This window comes from Medicago sativa, chromosome 8, assembly GCF_051527215.1.
Source record: "Medicago sativa cultivar Bolivia chromosome 8, Bolivia_mono, whole genome shotgun sequence".
NCBI classification, from domain to species: domain Eukaryota; kingdom Viridiplantae; phylum Streptophyta; class Magnoliopsida; order Fabales; family Fabaceae; genus Medicago; species Medicago sativa.
This window is the reverse complement of record NC_140756.1, coordinates 37,756,123-37,783,279: the sequence shown is the minus strand read 5'-3', so window position 1 is coordinate 37,783,279 and position 27,157 is coordinate 37,756,123. Positions and strand designations below refer to the sequence as shown.

The window sequence follows — 27,157 nt, the reverse complement described above, 5'->3', positions numbered from 1 at the left end:
TGTGTAGTTAAACATACCAAGGTCTCGCTCATATAACAGATTTTGTCTATATCTGGTGGAATGGAAGGAACAACAAAACGTGAAAGTAATAAGTTCTACAAGGATTAGGGATAGCAGCTGCAAATAATAATGTGAGTGAGTGATGAAATTGAAAAATAAGACTGATATCAATTACAACTGATCCTTTATAATACAAAGCCTAACGGTCCTATGTCCAAATATGGGAAGGACATTAAGACTCTTAATGAGTATTCACTAGTTTTGACTAAACCAACGGTAACACACAAATAAGGAAACAAACCTTATTTTCGTTTATGGATATTATTTGATTTTATTCCATGTATTAAGGAAATGCATTCAGATAAATTATTTTCTAATGGTTTGTTTGACTTGTCTTGATTTGATCCATTACTTGATGAATCTTCCTGATTCTTTACACCCCTCTTCAAGGTTGACAGAGAGTATGTATGAACGCCAAGCTTGTATCGAAAAGTGGCAAAAGAATCTTTGGCCAACGCTTTGGTGAATAAATCTGCAATTTGTTGAGTTGTAGGCAGGTATTGAAGTTGGACATGACCGACGAAAACTTTTTCACGGATGAAATGATAATCGATTTTAATGTGTTTGGTTCGAGCATGGAAAACTGGATTTTTCTCCTTTATGGATATTATTTGATATTATTCCATTTATTAAGGCAATGTATTCAGATAAATTATTTTCTAATGCTTTGTTTGACTTGTCCTTATTTGATCCATTACTAGATGTATCTTCTTGATTCTTTACGGTGAGTGGCAGAGGCAACTGAAAAGGGTTACTTTGAAAACCCTAATAAACTATTTTATGTTTTCTCTGGTTACAACTAGATTAAAATGGCTCCTGAAGATAGAGAGAAAACATTTTTTATCATGCCTTGGGGCACTTTCTGCTACAAAGTAGTGCCTTTTGGGTTGATAAATGCGGGTTCTACTTATCAAAGAGGCATGACAAAACTCTTCCACGACATGATACACAAAGAAATTGAGCTTTATGTGGATGATATGATTGTCAAATCAGGCACTAAAGAAGAACATGTTGAGTATTTATTGAAGATGTTCCAACGACTGAGAAAGTATCAACTCCATTTGAATCCTAATAAGCGTACTTTCGGTGCTAGATCCGGGAAATTCTTGGGTTTCATTGTTAGTCAGAAGGGTATTGAAGTAGATCCCGACAAGGTCAGAGCTATCAGAGAGATGCCTGATCCAAAAATAGAGAAACAAGTTAGAGGGTTTCTTGGAAGACTGAATTACATCTCCAGATTCATCTCTCATATGACTGCCACATGTGGGCCAATATTCAAGTTACTCCGCAAAGATCAAGGAATCGTTTGGACGGAGGATTGCCAGAAAGCCTTTGACAGTATCAAGGAGTATTTGTTAGAAACTCCAATTCTTATCCCTCCAATAGAAGGTAGACCATTGATCATGTATCTGACTGTGTTGGAAGACTCTATAGGTTGTGTACTTGGGCAACAATATGAAACTGGTAGAATAGAAAATAGCATGCAATATACTATTTGAGCAAGAAGTTTACAGATTGTGAGTCTCGATACTCCATCCTTGAGAAGATTTGTTGTGCTTTAGCCTGGGCTGCCAAGCGTCTCCGTCATTATACGATTAATCATACCACTTGGTTGATATCCAAAATGGATCCGATCAAGTATATCTTTGAGAAGTCTGCTTTAACTGGGAGAATTGCTCGGTGGCCGATGTTACTATCTGAGTACAAAATCGAATACCGCACTCAGAAAGCAATCAAAGGCAGTATCCTTGCTGATAATCTAGCTCATCAACCAATTGAAGACTACCAGCCTATCAAGTTTGACTTCCCTGATGAAGAAATCATGTATTTATAGATCAAAGATTCTTATGAACCGTTGTTTAGGGAAGGTCCTGATCCTGAATCTAGATGGGGTTTGATATTCGATGGAGCCGTTAATGTCTATGGTAGTGGAGTAGGGGCAGTCATCATCACTCTGATGTAGTAAATCCGCAAGTGCTCGGTTTACCAATGTAATAATAAAGAGTATCGTTCCTACAAGGAGTTGTTGAATTCAATTAACTATTATGAATGATTAGAAGGGAGTTTAATAGTTGAAAAGTTGGGATTTTTAACGGTTTTAAAATAATAATAAAAACCGCTTTGGGATTATTGGTTCGTCATGGTGACAAATCCTTCACAAACCAAACCCTAAACCTAGAACTTTATGTTGGACCTATATTCTAAAGACAAGTTTCTCTTTAGCCTATCACATCTCCTTTCGGTTTCAGTGAGTGTGTTCCTCTAGCAACTACGCCTATTCTCATGTTTGATTGCTATTGGAATCCTTGAAGAACGAAACTTTATTGTCTCAAGGTTTTCTAGACTATTCTCATGTTTTAAAATTCTTGTCTAAATCCACTTGTTCCAATATGAAAACTTCTTCTTTTGATGCTTTGCTTTGATATTTGTGATTATGACTTAACAAGTACTAACCCTCAGTTATCGCTTTATGAATTTGATACTTGTTAATTCATTATAAAAATGGTGAATTTAGATTAGAAAATAGATTTACATAAAATTAGGGTTCGAGGCTTGGTTTGATAGGGATTAGGTCATTAGACTCATCCAACAATCCCAAGACAAGAAGAGTCTACGCACTCATGTTCATTGTAGACATAGAAGAGAAGAAGAAGAAGAAGAAGAAGAAGAAGAAGAAGAAGAAGAAGAAGAAGAAGAAGAAGAAGAAGAAGAAGAAGAAGAAGAAGAAGAAGAAGAAGAAGAAGAAGAAGAAAAAGAAGAAGAAGAAGAAGAAGAAGAAGAAGAAGAAGAAGAAGAAGAAGAAGAAGAAGAAGAAGAAGAAGAAGAAGAAGAAGAAGAAGAAGAAGAAGAAGAAGAAGAAGAAGAAGAAGAAGAACATAAAATAAAAATAAAATAAAGGTGAACTTTTAATCAAAGAAACAATTGTCACTTATTATTTCGAAGAACAAAAGATGTATATACAAGTCTGATGGCTCCTCTATTTAGACCTAAGGGCACATCATAAAATTTCACTGAATCGGGACATAGATTTGTACTAAATCGGCATATAAATTTACACCAAATCAGCACATATAATTGTACTAAATCTGCACATAAATATGCACCAAATCAGCATATAAAAATGCACCAAATCAGCATATAAATATGGCAGAATTTCTCCCTTTTTAGCTTTCTTCTCAAACAAGCTTTAATCATTCATTCTTTTGCTCAATTATGCTCTAAAACCCTTTCTTTTGCTCCAAAACTCAATCTTTCACCATATTTGTTCCTGAAATTAAATAACAAGCAATTGAAGTAAAATAGTTCTAGAAAGTAAATACAAACACATAAATTATCTAAACAATATAAACTAAAATAACCACTTAAAAACACTAATTATTGACTCATCAAACTCCTCCATACTTGAATCTTTGCTTGTCCTCAAGCAAAAGGCATAAACAAAACTCAATCTTTCACCATATTTGTTCCTGAAATTAAATAACAAGCAATTGAAGTAAAATAGTTCTAGAAAGTAAATACAAACACATAAATTATCTAAACAAAATAAACTAAAATAACCACTTAAAAACACTAATTATTGACTCATCAAACTCCTCCATACTTGAATCTTTGCTTGTCCTCAAGCAAAAGGCATAAACATTAGCAGCATAAACAAAACTTAACATATGACAATATAATTAAAACTCATGTCTCCTCCAAGGCTTTGTTCTAAGCGTACACTAATCACAACTTCAAGCATTTCTCATGAACCTATTCAACCGAACAACAAGTCTCAAGTGAGTGTGTGTGTGTGTGTGTGTGTAGTCCAACCCTTTTCTTGCTCCTGTGTAAGAGATATTATGAGGAAACAGGTTCTAACCTTAACACTAAACCAACCGAGAAAAGTCCTTTCTTCATTTCATATAAGAGAGATGAGAATTATTTGATCATTGGATCATTTGACATTTTGAGTATGAAGGAATTACAGAAGCTACTTTTGGTTGTCAGAGAAATACTATCTTCACGTGGGAAGTTAGTGAGGCCTACTCCTGCAACCCAGAGTCAATGATGTTCCCTTATAATTAGATTTGCTTCCAACCCTCTTGATAATCATCCTACCATTACCGGTTTCTTTACAGTCACCTATTTATTTTTCAAGTCTTTTCTCCCCTCACAAACTTATACTACTTTTACTCTGAACACTTTTAAGGGTCAATTTACCACTAAAGTTAGAACGTGCTCCTTAAAATACCTACCTACACACTTACTCAAAGACTGCAACTTTGTACTATTCTCAAAGAGAATTTTCACAATAAAACATGATGTGGGAATAGCAAGAACACTCAAAACACAAGAAATCACTTTCATGTACAAGAAACAACCATTTCGGAAGAGACTTAACAAAAAAATTATGTCATAATTTACAATAAAACCAAGCTGCTTTACATGCCTTTCGCAACAAAACAAAACAAAAAATTAAAATTCAAGGGAGTTTGGGAATACTACGACACTTGACATAAACAAGACAAGACACTTTATTGGGTCCCCCCCATACTTAGGTGAAGCATTGTCCTCAACGATTTAAAAAGAATGAAAAAAATTGCAAAAATAAAAGAGAAAGGAATAAGTAAAGCTCACAATTTATTGGGGTTCACTTCGTGGCACGATTGATGAAGCGTGGGACAAAGAATCACTTCTGGAAATTTCGTGGCACGAAGCAATATGCAACGTGCCACGACGCTAGGTTTTGTCTGTTGCCACGTAGAAGTGATGAGCCATCGTGCCACGACCAACCCGTAACCTGGCACGATGATGGGCTTTTCTGAAACCCTAAAATTCTTTCTATATAAAGCCAGCTGCAAGCAAGGATTAGGGTACCGATTATTATTACGATTTTGAGCATAGAAGACTGCAAGAGACCAAAGAACAAGCCCTGAATCTCATACCAACTCTCCGTTGGTTAGATTTATGTATGTTTTCTCTTGTTTATGCTTATGATTGTTTAGTTATGAGTAGATAAACTCTTAGTTTGATTGAGCCATGATGAAACTATTGTAATATATGAATTTGTAGTTGAACTCTCTTTATAATCAATGCTATTCAGTCTTTATTCAGAATTACTTGTGTTTATTGCTTTTTATGTTATTGTTTTGTATGACTACTAGCCATAGTGTAACGCCCATTTCAATTATTTAATTATTTTTATGAGTTTTAGGATATATTATATGATTTAGATGATTTTTATATGATTTATAAGATGTGTGTGATTTATGTGATTTTTAGAGATGTTATGAGACGTTGTGACTTATTTTATTATTAAATAAAATAAGATTTGAAAATAAAATAATTATTGAGATGTTGGGCTGTTTTATAAATTTAGAGAGTTTAGTGGTTAAGAGGAAATAGAAAGAATAGAAGAAGTGTTATAAATAGAGAAGTTAGGTTTAGAGAAAGACATAACGTACGATCAGTTTTTGGTGAAAAAGGGAGAAAAGTCAAGAGAAGAGGAGAGAACCCCGGAGGCTGCCGATTTCATCTGTTATAAGGTAAGAGTGGGACTATCTTTCACTAATATGAAGTCAGTGAATCATTAGATTGCATCTAACATGTTTTAGGATGAGTTTGTGAGATTATGAGAAATTAGGGTTTGAGAGAAATTTGATGATTAGATGATGAAAACTTGTTGAATTGCTGTAGAAATTGTGTACAGACCTTAGATAATCCATAGGATGATATTTGGAAGTAGTTTTGAGGTTAGAACCATGTGATTAGGTGAAAATTTAAGAAAACAGAATTCTGCCCGAGCCTGACAGTCATTGCTCTCCCCCGTGAGCAGTATAGCTCGCCTCGCGAGCTAAGAGCACTATTGCTCGCCTCGTGAGCAATATCGCTCGCCACGGCGAGCAGTCCATTTACCCGCCACCGCGAGCAAGTTAGTTCGCCTCGCGAGCAAGCCATTTGAGGGACCAGTGAGCATGTTTCGCTCGCCGCAGCGAGCAATCCCACTCGCCACAGCGAGCAACTGGTGCATTCTGCCTAAAATATTTTCTTGCGATTTTTCGCACGCGTAGCCTTGAGATGATCTTTGGGTAGGAAATGTAAGTTGTTAAGAGGTTGTTTAGATTATTAGAAGTTGTCTAGGAAGCCTAAATTGAGATGACTAAGATTATTAATGATGTGATATTGTTATTTATGCACGATATGTGTTATTTACGATGCTAAGTTGATGCAATGTTAAGATGTTGTTGATTATCATTTGATGCTGTTATATTATGATGCTGTTATGATATGAATTTACAAGTGCTGCATACGTCGTTGTGGATCTTTATTAAGATGTAAACGACGGTCTAAGTCAGGAAGATATAAGATGTTCATGAATTTTCTAAGACGTAAGATGTTGATTCCATGCATACTTTTTAAAGATGAGGGGTCGTGCCCGGGAGCTTTTGCTCAACCAGAGACGAGGGCTTATGCCCTAGGAGCTTTTGCTCAATAGCGACGAGGGCTTATGCCCTAGGAGTATATTTATGCTCATAAGCGACGAGGGCTTATGCCCTAGATTGGTACCACATGCATTTGCATTTCATGATGATTGAAGATGGTTTAAGACATTAAGAGTTGCATAGTCGAGTTTAGATGCATTGTCGAGTCGAGTTGTTAAGTTGTGATGTTTAACGGAGAACCTAGTGATGAAATAATTGTATGAAGTTATGTGACGTTGATTATGACTGTTATATGATGATATCTATGTATTTAAATATAATTGTTGAATTATACAATGTTTATGTTGTTAATGTAATTGATGATTCATAAACTTAATATTATTGTTTGAGAAATCTCACCCCTTCTGCTTGAAAATGTTGCTCTTCGAATGGGTAAATTGCAGGTAATCAAGATTAGGCGTGGTCGTAAGTGGACTCCTCACAAATGTGTCTTTAGGTGCTCTGATACGTAACGGGATGAGAGTTTTGACATTATTCTCTATTCCTTACGTATTGTTTTATGAGAATTAAAATGAAATTATTGGATTGAACTAGTTATTATGTTTAGACTATTTATGAGACTTTTATGATGAGGCCTTGGTGCCAAGGACTACTTTTAGAAGTTGTTAAATTCCGCTACGAGATATTAAGTAATTTATTGGTTGAATTTTGAAGGATAAATATTTATTTAATCCATTTATGATTTTTATGAAATGTGACATTCCGTTTACGATGAATTACTCTGATTTTATTAAGAAAATTTTATGTTGGGAAAACGGGGTGTTACAATTGGTATCAGAGCAGGTCGGTCTGTCCGGCCAAGTAGTTGAGTCGAGTAGTGTCATTTAACAGTTGGAATACCATTATTGTGTTGTTCTGATTGTTGTGCGTTGTGTAGAGAACTAAGATGGCTGGAAGAAATGATGCTGCTATTGCTGCTGCGTTGGAAGCTGTAGCTCAAGCTGTCGGGCAACATCCTAATGCTAATGCTGGTGCTGGTGCTAATGCTGAAGTAAGAATGTTGGAGACTTTCCTAAGGAATCATACCCCTACTTTCAAAGGAAGGTACGGCCTTGATGGAGCTCAGACGTGGCTCAAAGAGATTGAGAGAATCTTCCGTGTTATGCAATGTACAGACGATCAGAAGGTGCATTTTGGTACGCACATGCTGGCTGAGCAAGCTGATGACTGGTGGGTGAGTCTTCTACATGTTTTAGAGCAAGATGGTGCGGTTGTTACTTGGCTGTGTTTACGAGAGAGTTCCTAGACAGGTACTTTCTAGAGGATGTTCGCGGGAAGAAAGAGATCGAGTTCCTTGAGCTGAAACAAGGAAACATGTTACTGACTGATTGCGTGCTGATATCAAGCGAGCCATTGGTTACCGAAAGATCCGTGACTTTTCTGAGCTGGTGAGCAGTTGCAGGATTTATGAAGAGGATACTAGAGCTCATTACAAGATTGTGAATGAGCGGAAAGGCAAGGGTCTGAAGAGTAGTGCTAAACCTTATAGTGCCCCAACTGATAAGGGCAAACAAAGAGTTAATGATGAGAGGAGACCTAAGAAGAAAGAAGTTCCTGTTGAGATTGTCTGCTATAATTGTGGTGAGAAAAGCCACAAGAGTAATGCTTGTACTGGAGAGGGGAAATGGTGTTTCCGTTGTGGTAAGAAGGGGCATACTAGTACTGAATGCAAGTTTGATGATGTTGTGTGTTTTAACTGCAAAGAGGAGGGACATATAGGTTCACAATGCAAGAAGCCTAAGAAGGCTTAGACTACTGGAAGGGTTTTTGCTTTGACTGGTACTCAAACAGAGAACGAGGATCGCTTGATCAGAGGTACTTGTTATATTGATAGTAAACCTTTAGTTGCTATTATTGACACTGGTGCTACACATTGTTTTATTGCTAATGATTGTGCTTCTAAGTTGGGTCTTGTTATGTCAAATATGAATGAAGAGATGGTTGTCGAAACTCCAGCTAAGGGTTCAGTGACTACTCCTCCTGTTTGTTCAAGATGTTCTTTGTCTATGTTTGGTAGAGAATTTGAAATTGATTTGGTTTGTTTACCTTTGACTGGAATGGATGTAATCCTTGTTATGAACTGGTTGGAGTACAACCATGTTCATATTAATTGTTTTAGTAAGTCAGTGTACTTCTCTTCTGCTGAAGAGGAAAGTGGAGCAGAGTTCTTGTCTACTAAGCAGTTAAAACAGTTAGAACGCGATGGAATCTTGATGTTTTCATTGATCGCGTCTTTTTCCATGGATAATCAAGCAGTGATTGATAGGTTGCAAGTGGTGTGCGATTTCCCTGAAGTCTTTCCTGATGAAATTCCTGATGTGCCGCCAGAGAGGGAAGTCGAATTTACAATTGATCTTATTCCGGGAACGAAGCCTGTGTCTATGACACCTTACCGTATGTCAACGTCTGAGTTAGTTGAGTTGAAGAAACAGTTGGAGGATTGGCTAGACAAGAAGTTTCTAAGACCGAGTGTTTCACCATGCGGAGCGCCGGTGTTGCTGGTGAAGAAGAAAGACGGTAGTATGAGTTGTGCACTGATTATAGACAGTTAAATAAAGTGACGATAAAGAACATGTATCCACTTCCGAGAATTGACGATTTGATGGATCAGTTAGTGGGTGCACGTGTGTTTAGCAAGATTGACTTGAGATCGGGTTATCACCAGATTAAAGTGAAAGATGAAGATATGCAGAAGACAGCTTTTAGAACGCGATATGGACACTATGAATATAAGGTGATACTTTTCGGTGTTAGTAATGCACCTGGTGTGTTTATGGAGTATATGAATCGCATCTTCCATGCATTTTTGGATCGCTTTGTGGTTGTGTTCATCGACGATATTTTGATATACTCCAAGTCTGAAGAAGAACATGTTGAGCATTTGAAGATTGTTTTGCAAGTGCTGAAAGAGAAGAAGCTTTATGCTAAGTTGTCTAAGTGTGAATTCTGGTTGAACGTGTTTTATCTTGGTTTTCGGGTGTCAAACATTGATTACGTTTGAACCTTTTTAACCTTTGATATCTCATTTTTTCTTGGGAAGGGAAAAAATAAGCAAAACCCTTGAGAATCGAGGTCCGGGAGTTGTTTTCGCTACGGGAAGGTGTTAGGCACCCATAACGACTATAGTATCCTATAGGAACCGTCTTTATTTTCTACGCGCGCGCTTTATTTTTAAATGCTATTTGAAAATGATATTTACACCTAAGAGTTTACTAAGTCAAGAATTGGAGGGAGGAGAAAGTGTTTGAATTTTTATTTTATTTGAATTGAAGGAATATGGGTTCCTTGCCTACGTACCCTTTTAAGGGATCAAATCCACCGTAGTTCTCTTCCAAAAAATGTTTTTTTGTTTTTTTTTGTTGGTTGATTTTAAGTTTGAAAATTGGAATTTTTAAGAACGAGAGAGAGAGAGAGAGAGGCCTCAAGGGCATAAGGTTGTGAAATTGTGAGGTTGGATTAGTTATTTTGCAAAGGAATTCTAAGTATGATTAAAATTCATTGAGTTTTTATTTAAGAAAAGAAAGCGAAAATCAATGGGAATTTGGATCCCAAAGTTTATTAGGAAAAATATTTGAGTGATGTTGTTCATATTTTTTGGAAAAAGGATTTTTCTAAGTATCGCGATCCCTAAGCATACATCTAAACATACATTCCCTAAGCATACATCTAAAGTAACCATGTGATATGTGTGTGCATGTGTCGATGCTTGTGTCGGTGTACATCATTAGAGTCCATTGTCCTTTACATCATTGGCCTAGATACATGCTATGGTCTTGCAAGAATTTAAAATTGCATAAAGTAAAATACAAGAATTCCTAGGTATTACATTCTAATTTTTGCATGAATTTTAAAGTGTAGGAAAGATAAAGACTAAGAATACAAGATGGAGGATGGGATGCCTTATGGAATGCATGACACATGAAGTAAAGTGGTTAGTAATAATAGGCATAGAATGAAAATTATAAACAAGAGAATCACTAAAAAACTTGACAAAAGTCAACAAAACTATTAACATAAAAGTAACAAAATATATCTAAAATCTATCATAATATCCAAGGCAAGCATATGACCCATGACTCTCATATCATTGACAATTTTCAAAAGGGTTTATTTGAGCCATATCATGAGAATCATAAAGAGACATCAAGCCAAGAATCATGACATATTCATAGACATATTTCCCACTTCATTTTCACAAGCAAAATTCACATAACTTGTAACACAAGAAACTAACAAATTTTATTTACAAACAGTAAGAAAGAGACACAAATCAGAGGCAACATATCACAAAGTCCATGCACCAAGATTCAACATCATATATTCAAGTCTTAATATCAAGAACATGATAAAATTTCACAAAAACTTAACAAAACAAGTGAAAATATTGACAAGAAACATCACTTACATTTTTTAACCATTTTTACTATGTAAAAACACCACAAAGCATCACAAAGTAGATAAGACACATGTATGAAATTTTCTAGAACTTTTAAAGGATTTTTAGACTCAAAAAAGTACAAAACTTCACAAATTTTAACAAAAAATAGTAAACAAATTGGCAAGAAATACTACACAATTTTTCCTCAGGTTTTAACACATAAAAGTATATCACAACAATGTCAAGAAAAATATCAAGAACCTATGGAAAATTTTAGGAAAATTTTTAAAGGTTTTTAGGAAAAACAAGGGTGTAAACAGCAAGATTCAGTGTTAAAATAGCAAGCATGTGTGCAATAACGAAATCCAGCACAAACACCAGGCCCAACCCACACACACATGGATCCTGGATCCTCAGGGAGCTTCAGGGACCGTTGGATTGATCCAGATGGATCAACCTTAGATCCAACGGTCAGGGAACGAACCAATTGAACCAGACCGGTCCAAAGGCTTATATAAATGCCTGGAGACCGGTCCAATTCAGTCTTCACCTCTCTTTCTCTCTCTTCTCTCCTTCTAGTAAGAGAAGCTCTCACTTCTCTCTTCTTCTCCGTTCATCCTCCATCGCCGGTTTCTGGAATGAAACGGCTGGAGATGATGAAGATTCATCGGAATCTTCATTGTCACCGCCGTGAATTCCAGATTCCGGCGACACTCAAACTTCTCCGATCTGTTTGGATCTAAACCCTAACTTGTTCTATTTCTTGTGCTGGTTACGAATCTGAGCTTAGATTTGAAAAATAAACGGTGAATCTTCGTAGATCTACATCTTAGGGTTCGGTTTCAAACTTTTTCCAATCTTTCTCAAACTTTTTCGGACGAACAAGTTTTAAAACTGGTTGATCTACTCTGTTTCACCGTTTATTTTTGTTTATGGACCTTCGATGAAGATTTGAGATGAAACGAGAAGGTTTTTATGTGTTTACCTGTTAGAAACTTGGAGATTCGAACCAAAAGAAAGGTGAGAAAGATGTTGAAGCTTCTTCTTCGTCTCTGATGTATATTTTGATTCAAACTTCGAAAATAAATCGAAGTTTCTTCGTCTTCTCACTCTTCGTCTTTTTCAAACCTTTCTGGTGCTTGATCCTTCTTCGTTTCTACTTCGATTCTCTTCTTCTTTTCCCCTACCAAATCCTTCGTGATCGCAAACTCGTCTTTGACGAATCTTTGCTTGAATTGCGAAGGTGAAGATTCGGTGATGATAATCTTTCTGAGAATCTTCTATGAATTCGAACCAATTTTGTGTGGTAATTGTCGAATTGAGTTTATTTGTGGTGAAATTGGTACGAATTTGTGACGAATTGAGATTGAATTGAGTTCTGGACGGTTAGGGTTTAGAAATTGGGGATGAAGTTCTTCATGAACTTCATCGTGTTCTTGGGGATTTTCTGGGTTTAATCTGTTTGATTATGGAGAGAGAAATGGAAAGGTGTTTTTGTGAGTTGGCAATTGGTGATTGATCATTCTGTTGTGCATTGATGAGTTGGCCTCTATTTATAGGCCAGGAGTGATATTTAGGACCAATGAGCTTGTGACACCTGTACTGGACTGTAACTAATTCGGCCTTGGCTTGAAAAATGACTTGAGGACCTTTTTGCAATTCTTTGAGATTAAAGGACTGACCTGCAAAACTTAAAAAAAAGATAAAAACAAACTTGATAAAAAAGGGACCATTCTGCAATTATTTAAAATTTGAAAGACTGAAAAAGAAAAGATAAGGAAAAAAGAAAACAAGGACTAAAAATGCAATTTTTTGGAAATTTCAGGACTGAAAATTAAAATAAAATTCAATTAAAATTGGTAAATGAAAATAACGTAAAGTGAAACGATTAAAAATAACAAAACGGACTAAAATGAACCAACTACTAAATGAGGTACTTTAAAGTAACCTCTCTCTGTCAAAATTTCGTGTGAAATGACCAAAATGCCCCTAGGGACTAAAATGACTCAAAACGTCTCAGATGTAATTTGAAAAATGGTTTTTTAACAGGGAATTAAGGCAAGAGTTTATACAAGCAAAATTAAAAGACTCAGAGACAATTTTTTTAGGGATTAAACAGGGTTTTAACACAGGAAATGACTGAAATGCCCCTAGGGGCTAAACTGACTCAAAATGACTTCAACTGTGATTTTTGAAATGGATTTTAACATAGAGTTGAAATAAGGACTTATACAGACCAAATGAAAAGACTCAAACAATTTTCAAAGACTAAAATGAATTTGAATGCAGGAAATGACTAAAATACCCTTTTTCATGGATTTTGCAAATAACATTGAAATATGATGCCGAGAAAGATGCAATTGATCAGAGACAGATCAAATGACTTGAGATGCAAGAAAAACCCTTTGGATGGTTTTATCATGCAGGAAAAGAAAAGTTGAGTCAGTATTTTTAGGTCCAAAATTAGGGTATAACAGTAAACATTGATGAGCTGCACGCCAAAGAAAAGCACGTACACGGGGGGGAATATGGAGGTGCCAAAGGAGTTGCCAATGAGTGGAATTTTGCACCGGAAGAGATTCATGAAGAATGTCAATGCATATACGGTAAGCCAATTTAACAGAATAGGAACCATCATTTGTTGCCTTCCAGATGCGAGAGTGTTCTCGTTGTCTATTGAAGAGAGGAATGGAGAGGATGGCAGCAGCATCAACATGATTAAAAAGAGAATGCACAAGGTTTTGGTTCCAATAGGTTGATCCCGGTATCATCAATTCTCTAACTTTTAAGTCCTCATGACCAAGGGGAGGAGGAGTGGACGGTTTGAGAGATGGTAAGTTGCGCAACCAAGACATATTCCACACATTAATTTTTGAGCCATCACCAATCTTCCATCTATTCCCCAAAGTAAGTAAATGTTGAGTACTCCAAAGACTTCTCCATGTGTAGCTTGGATTATGACCCAGAGGGGCATCCAAGAAATCCCTTCGTGGGAAATATTTGGCTTTGAGGACATGAGTAAGTAGAGAAGACGAATCAGATAGGAGTTTCCAACTTTGCATAACGAGCATGGATAAGTTGAAGGCTTCCATATTACGAAACCTAGGCCTCTAAATTTTTTGTGAAGAGTTAATTTATCCCACCTCATCCAATTGATGCCACGAGCACCATTCTTTTTCGAACCCCAATAAAAAGAATTCATTATTTTTTCAATCTCATCACAAAGAGAGGTAGGGAGGAGGAAACCTCCCATACAATAAGATGGGATTGCTTGAGCAACTGATTTAATAAGAACTTCCTTACCAGCACATGAAAGAGACCATGCACTCCAAGATTGGCATTTTTTCCAGATACGGTCCTTAAGGTAAGAGAATATTGCCTTCTTGCTGCAACCTACCATAGAGGGCAGGCCTAAGTATTTACCAGAACCGATACTATTAGAAACCCCAACGGAGGAGGAGATGGCCGAAATGACATCTGAAGGCATGTTAGTACTGAAGGCGATAACAGACTTACTGTAATTGATTGCTTGCCCAGATGCTAATTCATAATGAGAGAGGATTTCCTTCAGATTTTGAGCTTCGGAGATTGTTGCTTTGCAAAAAAGGAAGCTGTCATCCGCAAATAAAAGATGGCTAACTGGTGGGGAAGAACGACAAATACGGGTTCCATGTAATTTACCTCGAAGCTCATTATTTTTTATGATAGACGATAACCCTTCTGCACATAAGATGTAGAGGTATGGTGAGAGAGGACAACCCTGGCGAAGGCCTCGTTGTGGAGTAATAGGACCAATGCGGTATCCATTGAAAATAATATGATATTCGACGGAAGTAATGCACATCATCATCCAAGAAATCCATTTAGCACAAAACCCCATCTTGGTAAGGATAGCTTCCATATAAGACCAACTGACACTATCGAAGGCTTTTGATATGTCTAGTTTCAGGGCAACTTCGCCCATTTTTCCTTTCCTTTTGCAGCGCATATGGTGAAGAGTTTAAAACGCCGTTAGAGCATTGTCCATGATGGAACGGGAATGAACAAATGATGCCTGCTTCGGAGAGATCCGTTTGTTAATAAGGGGCCGAAGGCGGTTAGCGAGTACCTTTGAGATAACTTTGTAAAGAACGTTGCACAAGGATATAGGGCGGAGATCTTTCATTGATTCTGGATTGTCCCCCTTGGGTGCAAGAACAATATTTGTAGCATTAAGCTCCGCAGGTAAGGAACTAGAGTCGAGCCAAGAGGAGGCGGAGGAGAAGACATCGCTATGGATTTTGTTCCAAAACCTTTAAAAGAAAGCTGGGTTAAGACCATCAGGGCCGGGTGATTTATCTGGATGCATGCTGAATATTGCCTCCTTGAATTCTTCTTCTGTGAAAGGATGGGTGAGTAGCTCATTATCTTCATCTGACACCCTAGAATGCACCGAGGAAATAATTGGGTGATGATCACCATGTCGAGAGGAGAAAATGGAGGAGAAGTAGTCACGAATAAGGGTACAAAGATCATCATGTGTTGTGACCCAATTTCCTGAAGAGTCTCGTAATTTCTTAATTGTATTCTTCCTTTTACTGGTCGAGGCAGATGAATGGAAAAATTTACTATTTTTGTCGTCGTCCGCTAACCAAAAGATTTTTGAACGTTGACGCCAATAGGCTTCCGCTTGCAAGAGTAAAGAAGCGAGATTTTTCTGCATACTTTCCAGTTGAGAATCGCTGCCATCTTTTAAAGAGTTACGAAGCTCATCAATTCTCTCTCGTTGCTTGCTAATTAGATACCTGTAATTTGGCACAGTGTCTCGACTCCAAGTAGAGATATCTTCTACACAATAGTTGAGTTTGGATATAACATTAGAAGGTGGATAGTAATCCCAATTATTTTTTATGAGGTGTATAAGATCCGATTCAAGAAGCCATGAATTGTTGAAGCGGAAGCTACGATTGGGTTTACGCCAAGGGATGGGGTCGAGTTGCAGAAGCAAAGGAGTATGATCGGAAGCTGTTGATACTTAATATTAATGAAAGTATATAGACATTCATTTTCAAAGTATTTACCAACTTAATCTAAAAATTAAATTGTAGGTGTTTCACCTATTTAGCACCATATTAAATAGGCACCCTCGTTGTGGAGTATAATATTTGGGTGCCTATGGAGAAGAGTGGCTATGGAAGCACCCTCTCTCTCTCTTCATTTTTTGTTGAACCCCATTTAATAAATCATAATGAAATAAATAAAATTGTATTGAAATGTAATGATATAGAATTATTTGTGGGACCTATTTAGTAATTTCTTTTGTGGTGTTGAGTTGGGGAAAATTAGTGTTTATCAAATATTATTGTAAAATGAGTGATGTGGACAAAGAGGTCCCATTTATATTCTAAGTGGCTTTGGAAAAAAATATTTTGGTTTTATTATAAGTTGTTTTACAAACAATGAGTCATTAATGTTTTTTTTCTATCATACCTTCGACAATTTACTACTCTCTCTTCATTCCATTCTTTTAATATATTTTCCTCATATCATTAATAAAGGATAATTTTGTAAAATCACTCATAATTTCCTTTTCCTATACAAAATTAACTACGTGTGAAAATGTCAAAAGTAATTATAATAAAATACAGGGAAGTAGTTAAAAATGTTCTCAATGGACAAGGACAGTTTGAAACTTGGGGATAAAGTTGCCGAACATGCATAGCACGTTTAAATCTCTTCAACAATATTTTTATTTATTTAAGAAACTTCTTCAACAATAGCATTTACTGTGTTCCAAGTTATAAATCGTTTTTATTATTTTTTACAAATTAAGAAATGTAATTAATTTTACATGCGAAAGAGAAGTTATTTTATAAAATTATTCTTTATGTATAGTGTAAGAAAGATAAATTAAAAAAGAATTGAAATAAAAGAGTAATAAATATTCAAAGATATAATCGGAAGAATAAAATGAATTCTACATTACTAATGTAAAACAAAGTGTAATTTGTGAATTTTTTAATAAAATGATTTAAAATTTAAGACGGAAGAATTCAACTTTGCTTAACATGGAAATGGTTAAATATGAACAAATGACTCTAAAATGGCAGTGGAATATTGACTTTAGATAATTATGCCCCCATACTTTCAATACTTTCTTTAACAACTCAGATATGTGTTTTTTCCTACAATTAATCATACTTTCTGTCTACAAATTAAGTAGCTATATGTTTTTTGTCAAAGAAAAAACAGTGGCTATGTCTTATGAGTTAATCAAGCGCTTGTACATTGTTTTAACGGTCAAAAGATTGAAATTAAATCATTCATACACACAAAAAATAAAATAAAAAAGTTGTTGAAAGTTAAAATATATACATAATAAATAAATAAACTTCAAATAGTACTTATTACATGATTTATTTCTTGCATTAATTACGTGTCTACTTTTAATATTCTTTTTTAAGGAATATTCTTTTTATTTTATTAAATTGTGTAAGAATATTCATTTCAGACATATATATTTGTATGTTTTCTCACTCTTATAAACTTTTATCTTTCTTTCCTTCTACTTTCTCTCATATCAATATGTTAAAAATAATCATCTTTCAACACAATCTTTCCCTTTAATTTCTTTCCTTCAACTTTCTAATTTTACCAACATGTCGTTAATTTAACATTTTATATTTTCAATGACTAAATTTATTAGTCATGGAGGGTAAAAAATATCAGATATAGAGGATATTTCCAATGATCAAACATGGTGTTGATTCATCATCAATCAGATGCAATTTTAACCTGAACTAAAAAAGAAAATCTTGACCAAGTGTATATTAAGGGACAGAATTGATGGGTAATATGATAAGAGATCTTTGACTAAATTTTCATGAAAATTGGCCTTCTCTCTTTTAATTTTACTCATTTCCATCTCAAACTTATAAAAATAACTCAGTGTGAGTTAACTCGCGTTGCGTTCTATTTTAGATCAGAACAGCAAAAGTTTCTGTGTTTCAAAAACAAAGGCATACAAATTTTCTCCCTCCAAACTCAAATTTCATCAAACTCTAATTTGGGTGGTTTAATTTAGCTTCTTCAAAAAAAAAATCATCAAACTTAACCAAATCGATTTCTACTTCAATTACAAATAAGTGTTTACGATCATTTTGCATTGGTTTTTTTTTTTTTGTTTAAATTTTTTTATGAAAGTTGTGAAATGTTACGTTTTTAGAGTTGATGAAACTGTGAGATTTTTTGCATGTTTTTTGTTTGAATGGAAATTTTTTTTTTGCATGTTAATAATGAAATTATATAGAAATTAGATTGTTAAGGTTGATTAGAGTAAGTTTGAGTGAAATGTGATAAATCCATGAGGAACATTACTTCCTAATCATTAATCAAACTCGCGCACCGTGCCCAATTTGTGAAGCTTGTGCACCATAGCCTTCACCCACACTGTTTCCCTAACCCACCATAGCTATTTTAAACAACTTTTTCTATTTGCACTGAGAGTACAATAATATGACATATTCAACAACGCATGGTTTCCATAACTTGCCAAAATGTTCATATTTCTTTCATGATGAACTCGTAATGTTTCCATAACTTGCCAAAATGTTTAGAGATTGAAATGACACAATGAACTCGTGTTTGATAAAATGTCTCAATGAAAAATTAATTGATGTTTTGCATTGTTTTTTGTTGTGTAGTTATGTTTGGCAACCCAAATAGGCAGAGTATCGACAAGGAGACGATGACCAGGAGTGCACGGGAAGAGAGGCAGGTCGCACAACCTTTTATTAGAAGGGGACGTGGCGTCGGGCGTAGAAGTGGGGAGGGGTCGTCCGTCCAAGATAGTGGACCCTACGCAACATCATGAGGAGGAAAGCAATTTTCATTTTTCATTGTTTGGGTTCCCATCATCTTTTATAGATTATTTAACTAATTGATTTATACTATTTATTTTTTAAAGGGTTAATTAAGTAAATGGTCCCTATAAGTATTTATAATTTTGTTTTTAGTCCCTGCAAAATAAAATCGCACTTTTTAGTCCCTATAAAATTTTCCGTCAGCATTTTTAGTCCCTAAAAAATTTTTCCATCAGCATTTTAGTCCCTGTCAAAAATTTCCATCAAGATTTTTGGTCCCTAAAATGCTTAAGGAAAATGTCACAGGGACTAAAAAGTGTGATTTTATTTTGTATGGACTAAAAACAAAACTGTGAATATTTATAGGGACAAAAAACTTAATTAACCCTTTTTTAAAATCAATATCTTCAATATTGAGTTTAATTTTCAAGAATTGTTCACACTTTTTAGAATTGCTTACATTTGATTGCATTTAATGCTGATCTGACTTTTTCTACCCGTAGACACTGTTCATTTGCTAATTTTATTTTGTTTAATCAATTAATTAATATTAGAAAAATATTCACTTGAGAGGCTTTATTTTCTATGATGTCCATTCTCATTTAATTATCAAGTCTTTCTCCACTAACTGCTGTCATTTCCATGCTAGCTCTTTTGTCCTTTTCAATGCTAGCTTCATATCGGCAGTCTACAAAATATCTCTGCACGGTAACAAGTCTACAAATTCTTCCTCCCACAATTAAAATTGAGTATAATAATATTCTAGAAAATTTTCATAGGGGATGTCCCACAAGAGAAACCTACATAAGCATTGTTTAAAATTGCTCTTTACTTAGTATATTCATACGGTTTCTTGTGACTTTTGGTTTGTATTAATCTCCGATCATCAATGATATATAAAAATAATCACAAAACAAATATTTTTCATTAATAAATATAAAAATACATAAGATAAATATTTATTACTAATAAATATAATAAAAAAACACGAGATCATTTTTCACTGATAAATAAAAAAAACACAACATAAATATATGGCAAAGATAGATACAAAAGAATATGGGAAATATATTCATTTATAAATATAAACAACACACCTGACAAATATTTGTTAGTAAAATTAGAAATGGACAAATATTTGGTCTTGATAAATATGAAATAAACATGTGACAGTTATATATGACAAATATTTATCATTTAATTTTTTATAAATTTTTTTTGAGACAAACATATTACAAATATTTGTCATTTAATTTTTTTATAAAAAAACTGAGACAAATATGACTGATAAATATCCGAAAAAATATGGGACGAGTATTTATGATTTGTGAATATAAAAGGATATTGAAACAGTATTTGTCACTTATAAGTATAAAACATGAGATAAATATTTCTCACCGATAAATATAAAAAAAATATGGGACACATATTTTTCAATAATAAATATAATCAAAAAACATGGCACAAATATTTATCACTAATAAATAGGAGAAAAAATACGTGACTCATGTTTTTCACTGATAAATATTATGAAAAACATGGAAAAAAGATTTGTCAATAAGATATATAAAAAACCCAGGACAAGATTTTGTATCAGATAAATATAAATAAATGTAATTAAATATATGGAAAAAAGATTTGTCACTAAGATATATAAAAAACACAGGACAATATTTTGTATCAGATAAATATAAATAAATGTAATTAAATATATGGAAGAAAGATTTGCACTAAGAAATATATAAAATCACGGGAAAAGATTTTGTCACATATGAATATAAAAAAAGCAGAAGAAATATTTATCACTACTAAAATATAAAAAAAAAAAAAGCAGAAGAAATATTTATCACTACTAAACACGGGAGAAATATTTATCACGGATTGATATAGAAAAACATGGGACAAACATTTACCACTGATAAGTATATATAAAAATTTACGGAAAAATAATTTTTCAATGGTAAATAAAAAAGACATGGGACAATTTTTTGTCATTGATATATATATATATATATATATATATATATATATATATATATATATATATATAGACAGACACATGGGACAAACATGTGTTGTTGAAATATTAAGGGTTCATTTATGATATGTGAAAATTAAAATTCTTTACAGGAAGAGAACCGTTCAATTTGCTTAGAAGAGCTTGTGTTGACTTTCACTTTGATGACTTTGATTTTAGTGGTTCTGGTGACTTTATCTTTATCTTTATCTTACTTCTAACTAATCATTCTTTTTCATCAAAATAATTTATTTGAATGAGATGCTAACAAGTGCCCTAAAAACATGTGCTAAGGATCTATAAATAGAAATTATATACTGAAAAATGTGCCAATTTATTTATCAAAAAATATTTCCTATTTGTAAATTCTCTAACATGTGTCGTTCGGGCACATGTTAACATGACTCTTTATTTTAACCATTCATTTATTAATTAAACACACTGAAGTTGCCAAAAGTCTATGTGCTCAACTCACTTTAGCCTAAAGAGGTGCGTAGTGTGGGGATGAACACTTAGTTATGCCCTGCTTGGTTCCCCAACTTAGTGAAGGTCATATAGTGCGTCCTGAGCACCAGTCTAAGGGAGGTAGATAAACTCAAACATTTCCCTATCATCCAATCGTAAGGGCATCTGATTAAATCATCTTCTTTTAGTGATCTCATATTTTCTTGCAACATAACAAGGGTGAATGTTCCTTGGATTCTTGAACGAAATTCAGCCACACTGAGAGAGTCCAGGGTTGTCCGACATATAGTGAAATCATGATGATATGAGTTTGCTTCGCACCTTGCTCAAGTTTTAGGATAGATCGTGGGTTTGTACAAATCCACTTTTGAGTTGTCGGATATCACACAAAAAAAAAAAACAAATTATATATATATATATATATATATATATATATATATATATATATATATATATATATATATATATATATATATATTTGATAAATATGCTTGACAATAACATATATTTTTTAATAATCAATTAGAGATATGATTAACCGTGCATCGCACGGGATGAAAACTAGTAATGGAACAAGCATACTCTTTAATCACTGTTGTAAAATAGAAGCACGATTCTTCAGAGGGTCAAGGAGTTGTTTTGGACATGGATGATAAATTGAATAAACTATATTATTATTATGACATAAACAGTCTGGTCTTCTTTTGATTAGAAAAATCAATGCCAAAGCTGCTTTAAAGACGGATGATTGCCATCTTTATTAATCCAAAACTTCATTTCATAATAATGTTTCCACTTTTAAAGCGCTAATTCTGTGACTTAAACATGGTTTGTAGTGAAAAAGGGATGCCTCAACTTTTGCTTCTCTTCGCATACTTGAGCTTGTTTTGGTGGATGACTAGTACTTCTACCTATGTCAAAGCAGAAAATATTGATAGTATGAAGCCAGGAGATAAACTGAATGCTACATCCATGTTGTGTTCTGAACAAGGTAGATATTGCATGAATTTTAACCAAACTACGCAATCTGAAAACCTCACTTATCTCAGCATAGTTGCCAAAGGTACTACTTGGGTGGTGTGGATTGCTAACAGAAACCAACCTGCTGACAAAAATTCAGCAGTTCTATCACTAGACTACTCTGGTGTGCTCAAAATTCATTCCAAAATGGGTGAACCAATAATACTGTATACTCCACCACAACCTTTTAACAATAGTACTGTTGTTGCCACCTTGTTAGATACAGGTAACTTTGTGTTGCAAGATATTGAAATGAAGACTCTATTGTGGCAAAGTTTTGATCATCCAACTAATAGTTGGCTTCCTGAGATGAAACTAGGTGTGAATCGTAAAACTGGTGAAAACACCGATCACAAAGGTATGTATATTGTGTAATTATTTTTCTCATGACTGACTAACTGACTGACTAGCAGCTGGCCTAGCAGAAGAGCAAGTGAATAAGGGATGGTTTTTAAAATTAGCTACAAATTACAATTATTGTATTTGATCACAAGAACATTTTGCATTTTTGTAGTAATAAGAACAAAACAAGTAATTCATTGAAATATATAACTCAAGTCAGTTCCTTGTTTTAGTATCGAGCAAGTGGATATGGATTAGCACTGGATTGGGGACTCTTCTGCTATTTATGGGCCTTTCCAATCTACTCCGAGCTTTAATGAAACGAAAACATGTGCTTCGAGGTATTTACGTTTTATCAAATATTATATTTAGTACCTAATTGTAACAATCCCTTAAAATTTCATTTTTCACCTTTATATAAACAGACAATGAACGAATAAGAATGCAGATTGAGATTCAAGATCTTGAAGGTTCTAGGCGAGACTCTGATAGCAATGATCTAGAAGGCAATTTCAGCAGTGGAGATGACTTAAAAGTGTTTAGCTATTCATCAATAATTGTGGCCACCAATTGCTTTTCTTCTGAAAACAAGTTAGGACAAGGTGGCTTTGGACCTGTTTTTAAGGTGACCCTTTTTTAGTTTATCAGAGATAAAATAACTGCACGATTAAATAGTTGAGATTATGCATTCATCCATTTTATTAATGATGTTTTTATATTCAATTCAGGGAATTCTACCTTCGGGGCAAGAAGTAGCTGTGAAGAAACTTTCAAAAACTTCTGGACAAGGAATGATTGAGTTTAGAAATGAATTAACACTCATTTGTAAGCTTCAGCATACAAATCTTGTTCAACTAATCGGTCATTGCATTCATGAACATGAGCGGATATTGATCTATGAGTATATGCCCAACAAAAGCTTGGACTTCTTCTTATTTGGTGAGAAATATTATTAATTGCTACAATCTCTTAAGGTTGTTTATGGAATATTTGTGTGTGTGTCTAAAGAATAATCTACCAACTCTCCATTCATATGTTGCTCAGGATATCAACTGTTTCCTTAATATATTCGATATTACGATAAATCCTTCATTTCAGCAGTAAAAATAGATAATTGATATTAAGAAGAGTAATCAGCAGTAAAAATAGATAATTGTTAATTTAAGCTTCTTGATGTAGAGAACTAAAAGTTATTAATATATACAAGTAATGTTACCTATTTTGTATATCTAACATATTTTATGGTTGTTTAATATTTAATATAATTCGTCTTCTCATGACATTATATTTCTTTCTTTTTGTGTGTGAGAAGATTCCACTAGAAGAAAGTTGTTAGATTGGAACAAACGCTTTACCATAATAGAAGGAATTGCTCAAGGACTACTATACCTTCACAAATACTCAAGACTCCGCATTATCCACAGAGATTTGAAGGCTAGTAATATTCTCCTAGATGAAAATATGAACCCAAAAATTTCTGATTTTGGTGTGGCAAGAATGTTCACAAAACAAGAAACCGAAGCAAATACCAACAGAATTGTTGGGACATAGTGAGTTTTTCGTGTTCTCTTATGAAACTAAATTCTAATGAGAATTGTGTAAACTGAAACTATTTTTTAAATGTCGGTAATATTTTTTGTTTCGTACAGTGGTTACATGTCTCCAGAGTATGCGATGGAAGGAGTTTTTTCTACAAAGTCTGATGTATATAGCTTTGGAGTGCTGCTCCTTGAAATTATCAGTGGTAAAAAGAACAATAGTTTCTACTCCGAAGACAGACCAGTTAATCTAGTAGGACATGTAGGTGATCATTTCTCTATACTCCTTCTAAACAACGCATACATGTTGACTGAGTTTTGACATGAAAACTAATCATTGATGTCACAGGCATGGGAGCTATGGAAAGAAGGTGTAGTTCTTCAGTTGGTGGATCAATTATTAAACGAGACATTTTCTGAGGACGAGGTGCTAAGATGTGTTCATGCTGGTTTATTATGCGTAGAAGAAGATGCAGATGATCGCCCCACCATGTCCAATGTTATAGCAATGTTAACTAACAAAATTAAAGTGGATGTTTTGCCTAAGAAACCAGCATATTATGGTGGAACAAGAGTTTTTGAGGAAGAAACTTACGGCGAAGAAGTGGGTGTAGAATCCACGTATGAAAACTCTCATTCACATGTACAAAATTTAGATAGTTCCAGTGAAGAAATCACTAAATTAATCGAATAAACATTTGCGCTATGTGTGTACCAATATATGATGTGGTAGAATTAAAATGTTTTTTTTTTTGAAGGAATTAAAATGTTTTATTTGTTTTGCCTTCCCGAGCGTTGAAGAAATTTGACAATACAAGAATTGACAATACAAGAAGAAATTTGAATTGTGTTGTGAAACCCTCTTAAGTTAACAAAATACTCTTTAAGTTGTAAAACCCTCTTTTAAATGATGCCACATTTGAACATATTTATGCATACATAAGTCTAATTAGATTTTAATAGAAAATTAATGCAACAATCATAAAGAAAGGAAACATAATCATAACATGGACATAAATGAGTCAAGATAGATAAGGAGTTCTCAAAAAAGACACCAAATAGTACATCAACAAAAGACTCATAATAAGGCAAGAATGTGCAGACATTAATGCTAAAAGGTATCACAAATGAAAATACATCATGCTAAAAGGTATCACAAATGAAAATACATCTATCCAAAAGACACCGTACCCTACTTGGCCAAATCCCACAAAATTACTTAGTAAAGGCAGCACTCACGAAAATTGTGCAGATAAACTGATACAGCTATTGGACCAAGTGATGGGCTTGTGACAAAAAGGAAGAGGACTGCTCCAATATGGATGAATGACTACTATCCACATTAAGGTTTGAGTCCTGCTCTTTACCCAAATGATTTTGCTCACTCCCAAAGTAAAAGTCCATACTGCCCCTACGCATGTTAACTCACGTGGCATGAGTTAACTTACGCCAGTTATAAGATGAACGTGACTTTAGTCACGCTACGTGACTTAAGTCACGCTAGTTATAAGTTGGCCGTAATTTTATAAGTTGGATGTTATAACTTACGCAAGTTAACTCACGCCCATGATTTACACTAGCGTGAGTTAACTCACGCTAGTTAGGCCGGTGGTCACAACTCAAGAACACGTTTTTTGGACTTTGGTCGGTTATTCAACCATGATTTTATTGTGTTTTACACGTTTTTTTTACTATTTTTGACTGAATTTAGTGCATATAAAACCTATGCACTAAATAATTTATTATTCTAAATTGTTACATTTAAGGCCTATATTCTAAATTAATTTATTATTCTAAATTGTTTTGTTTACATTAATCTAAATTATTTTCTTAACTTTATACTAAATTATTTTATTAACATTATTCTGAAATATTTTCTTAACATTATTGTAAATTAGTTTGTGCACATTAATCTAAATTAATTTATTAACTTTATTCTAAATTATTTTGTTTACATTACTCTAAATTATTTTCTTAACTTTATTCTAAATTATTTTATTAACATTATTCCGAAATTATTTTGTTAACATTATTCTAAATTATTGATAAAAGCAAATGGACTAAATATAAATAAAAGTAAATGGACTAAATTAATAAAAATAAAAGCAAATGGACTAAATATAAATAAAAGTAAATATAACAATATCTTATTTTATTAATAATTCTCACATTACAACAATTGTCATACAATAATGTTGAAGTTATTCACTAAATCTACTTATTTTCTCCTTTTTGGGGTAAAAAGTGAACAATCTTCGTGGGCTAAAATAGTGAGCAGCCTTCTTGGGGAAAATACATCATCAACCCTTGGGCTAAATTTAAATCTGTTTTTTTACCACAAGAAGTTCTTTTTACCCACAGTAAAAAGTTTCTGCGGTTAAAAAAACAGGTTTAAAATTATCGCAAGGGTCGATCACTTCCCCAAGTCGGCTACTCACTATTTTACCCCGACGAAGTTTGATCACCTTTTACCCCAAAAGAGAATATTGAAAAAAAGAAAAGAAAGAAGAGAAATAGAGGGAGAGAGTGAGGAGAGGGAGAAAGTGATATGGTGTGAGGAATTAGGTAAGTATGGAGGGGTATTTATAGGTAGAAATGTGAACCTAGGTTATATCTAACATAAATGTGGTCAAAAAAAATGTGTGAAGTGGTAAAAAACGTGTACATTGAATGTTGAAAAGCTGACCAAAGTTGGAAAAACGTTTGTTCTTCACCGGCCAACTAGCGCAAGTTAACTTGCGCTAGTGCTGTAGTTTGGCGTGACTTAAGTCACGTTCATATAACACTTACGCATGTTGAGTCACGTAACGTGACTTAACATACGTAACAAATGCACTAGCGCAAGTTAAGTTACGTAGGGGCATTTTCGACTTTTACTTTGGGAATGAGCGAAACTGTTTGGGTAAAGAGCAGGATTCTTAAGGTTTTAGAATAATTATCTGATAATTCTGTTAACACTTATAAAGGGATGTAAGACACTTGTCATGATCTGTACTGTGCACTAATCAAGCCTA

General features: G+C 34.1%; 2 protein-coding genes across 3 annotated transcripts; both read left to right on the top strand.

The window, feature by feature from the left end:
• The first annotated feature begins 7,428 nt into the window (after positions 1–7,428).
• On the top strand, positions 7,429–9,094 carry LOC146898922 (uncharacterized). Its single transcript, XM_085736658.1, has 4 exons — positions 7,429–7,716; positions 7,889–8,183; positions 8,334–8,578; positions 8,693–9,094. Exons 1-4 carry the CDS (start codon positions 7,429–7,431, stop codon positions 9,092–9,094), a joined length of 1,230 nt encoding a protein of 409 aa, XP_085592784.1.
• A 12,714-nt stretch (positions 9,095–21,808) lies between these two features.
• Positions 21,809–24,849, top strand: LOC146898921 (G-type lectin S-receptor-like serine/threonine-protein kinase At1g67520). Of its 2 annotated transcripts, XM_085733753.1 has the most exons (8): positions 21,809–22,489; positions 22,583–22,621; positions 22,839–22,946; positions 23,031–23,230; positions 23,334–23,544; positions 23,918–24,155; positions 24,255–24,405; positions 24,493–24,849. In XM_085733753.1, exons 1-8 carry the CDS (start codon positions 22,069–22,071, stop codon positions 24,835–24,837), a joined length of 1,713 nt encoding a protein of 570 aa, XP_085589879.1. In that variant the 5' UTR covers positions 21,809–22,068; the 3' UTR covers positions 24,838–24,849. The 2 variants fall into 2 exon arrangements, with proteins under 2 accessions (XP_085589879.1, XP_085589878.1); XM_085733752.1 differs by having other exon boundaries at positions 21,809–22,621.
• The last annotated feature ends 2,308 nt before the right edge of the window (positions 24,850–27,157 follow it).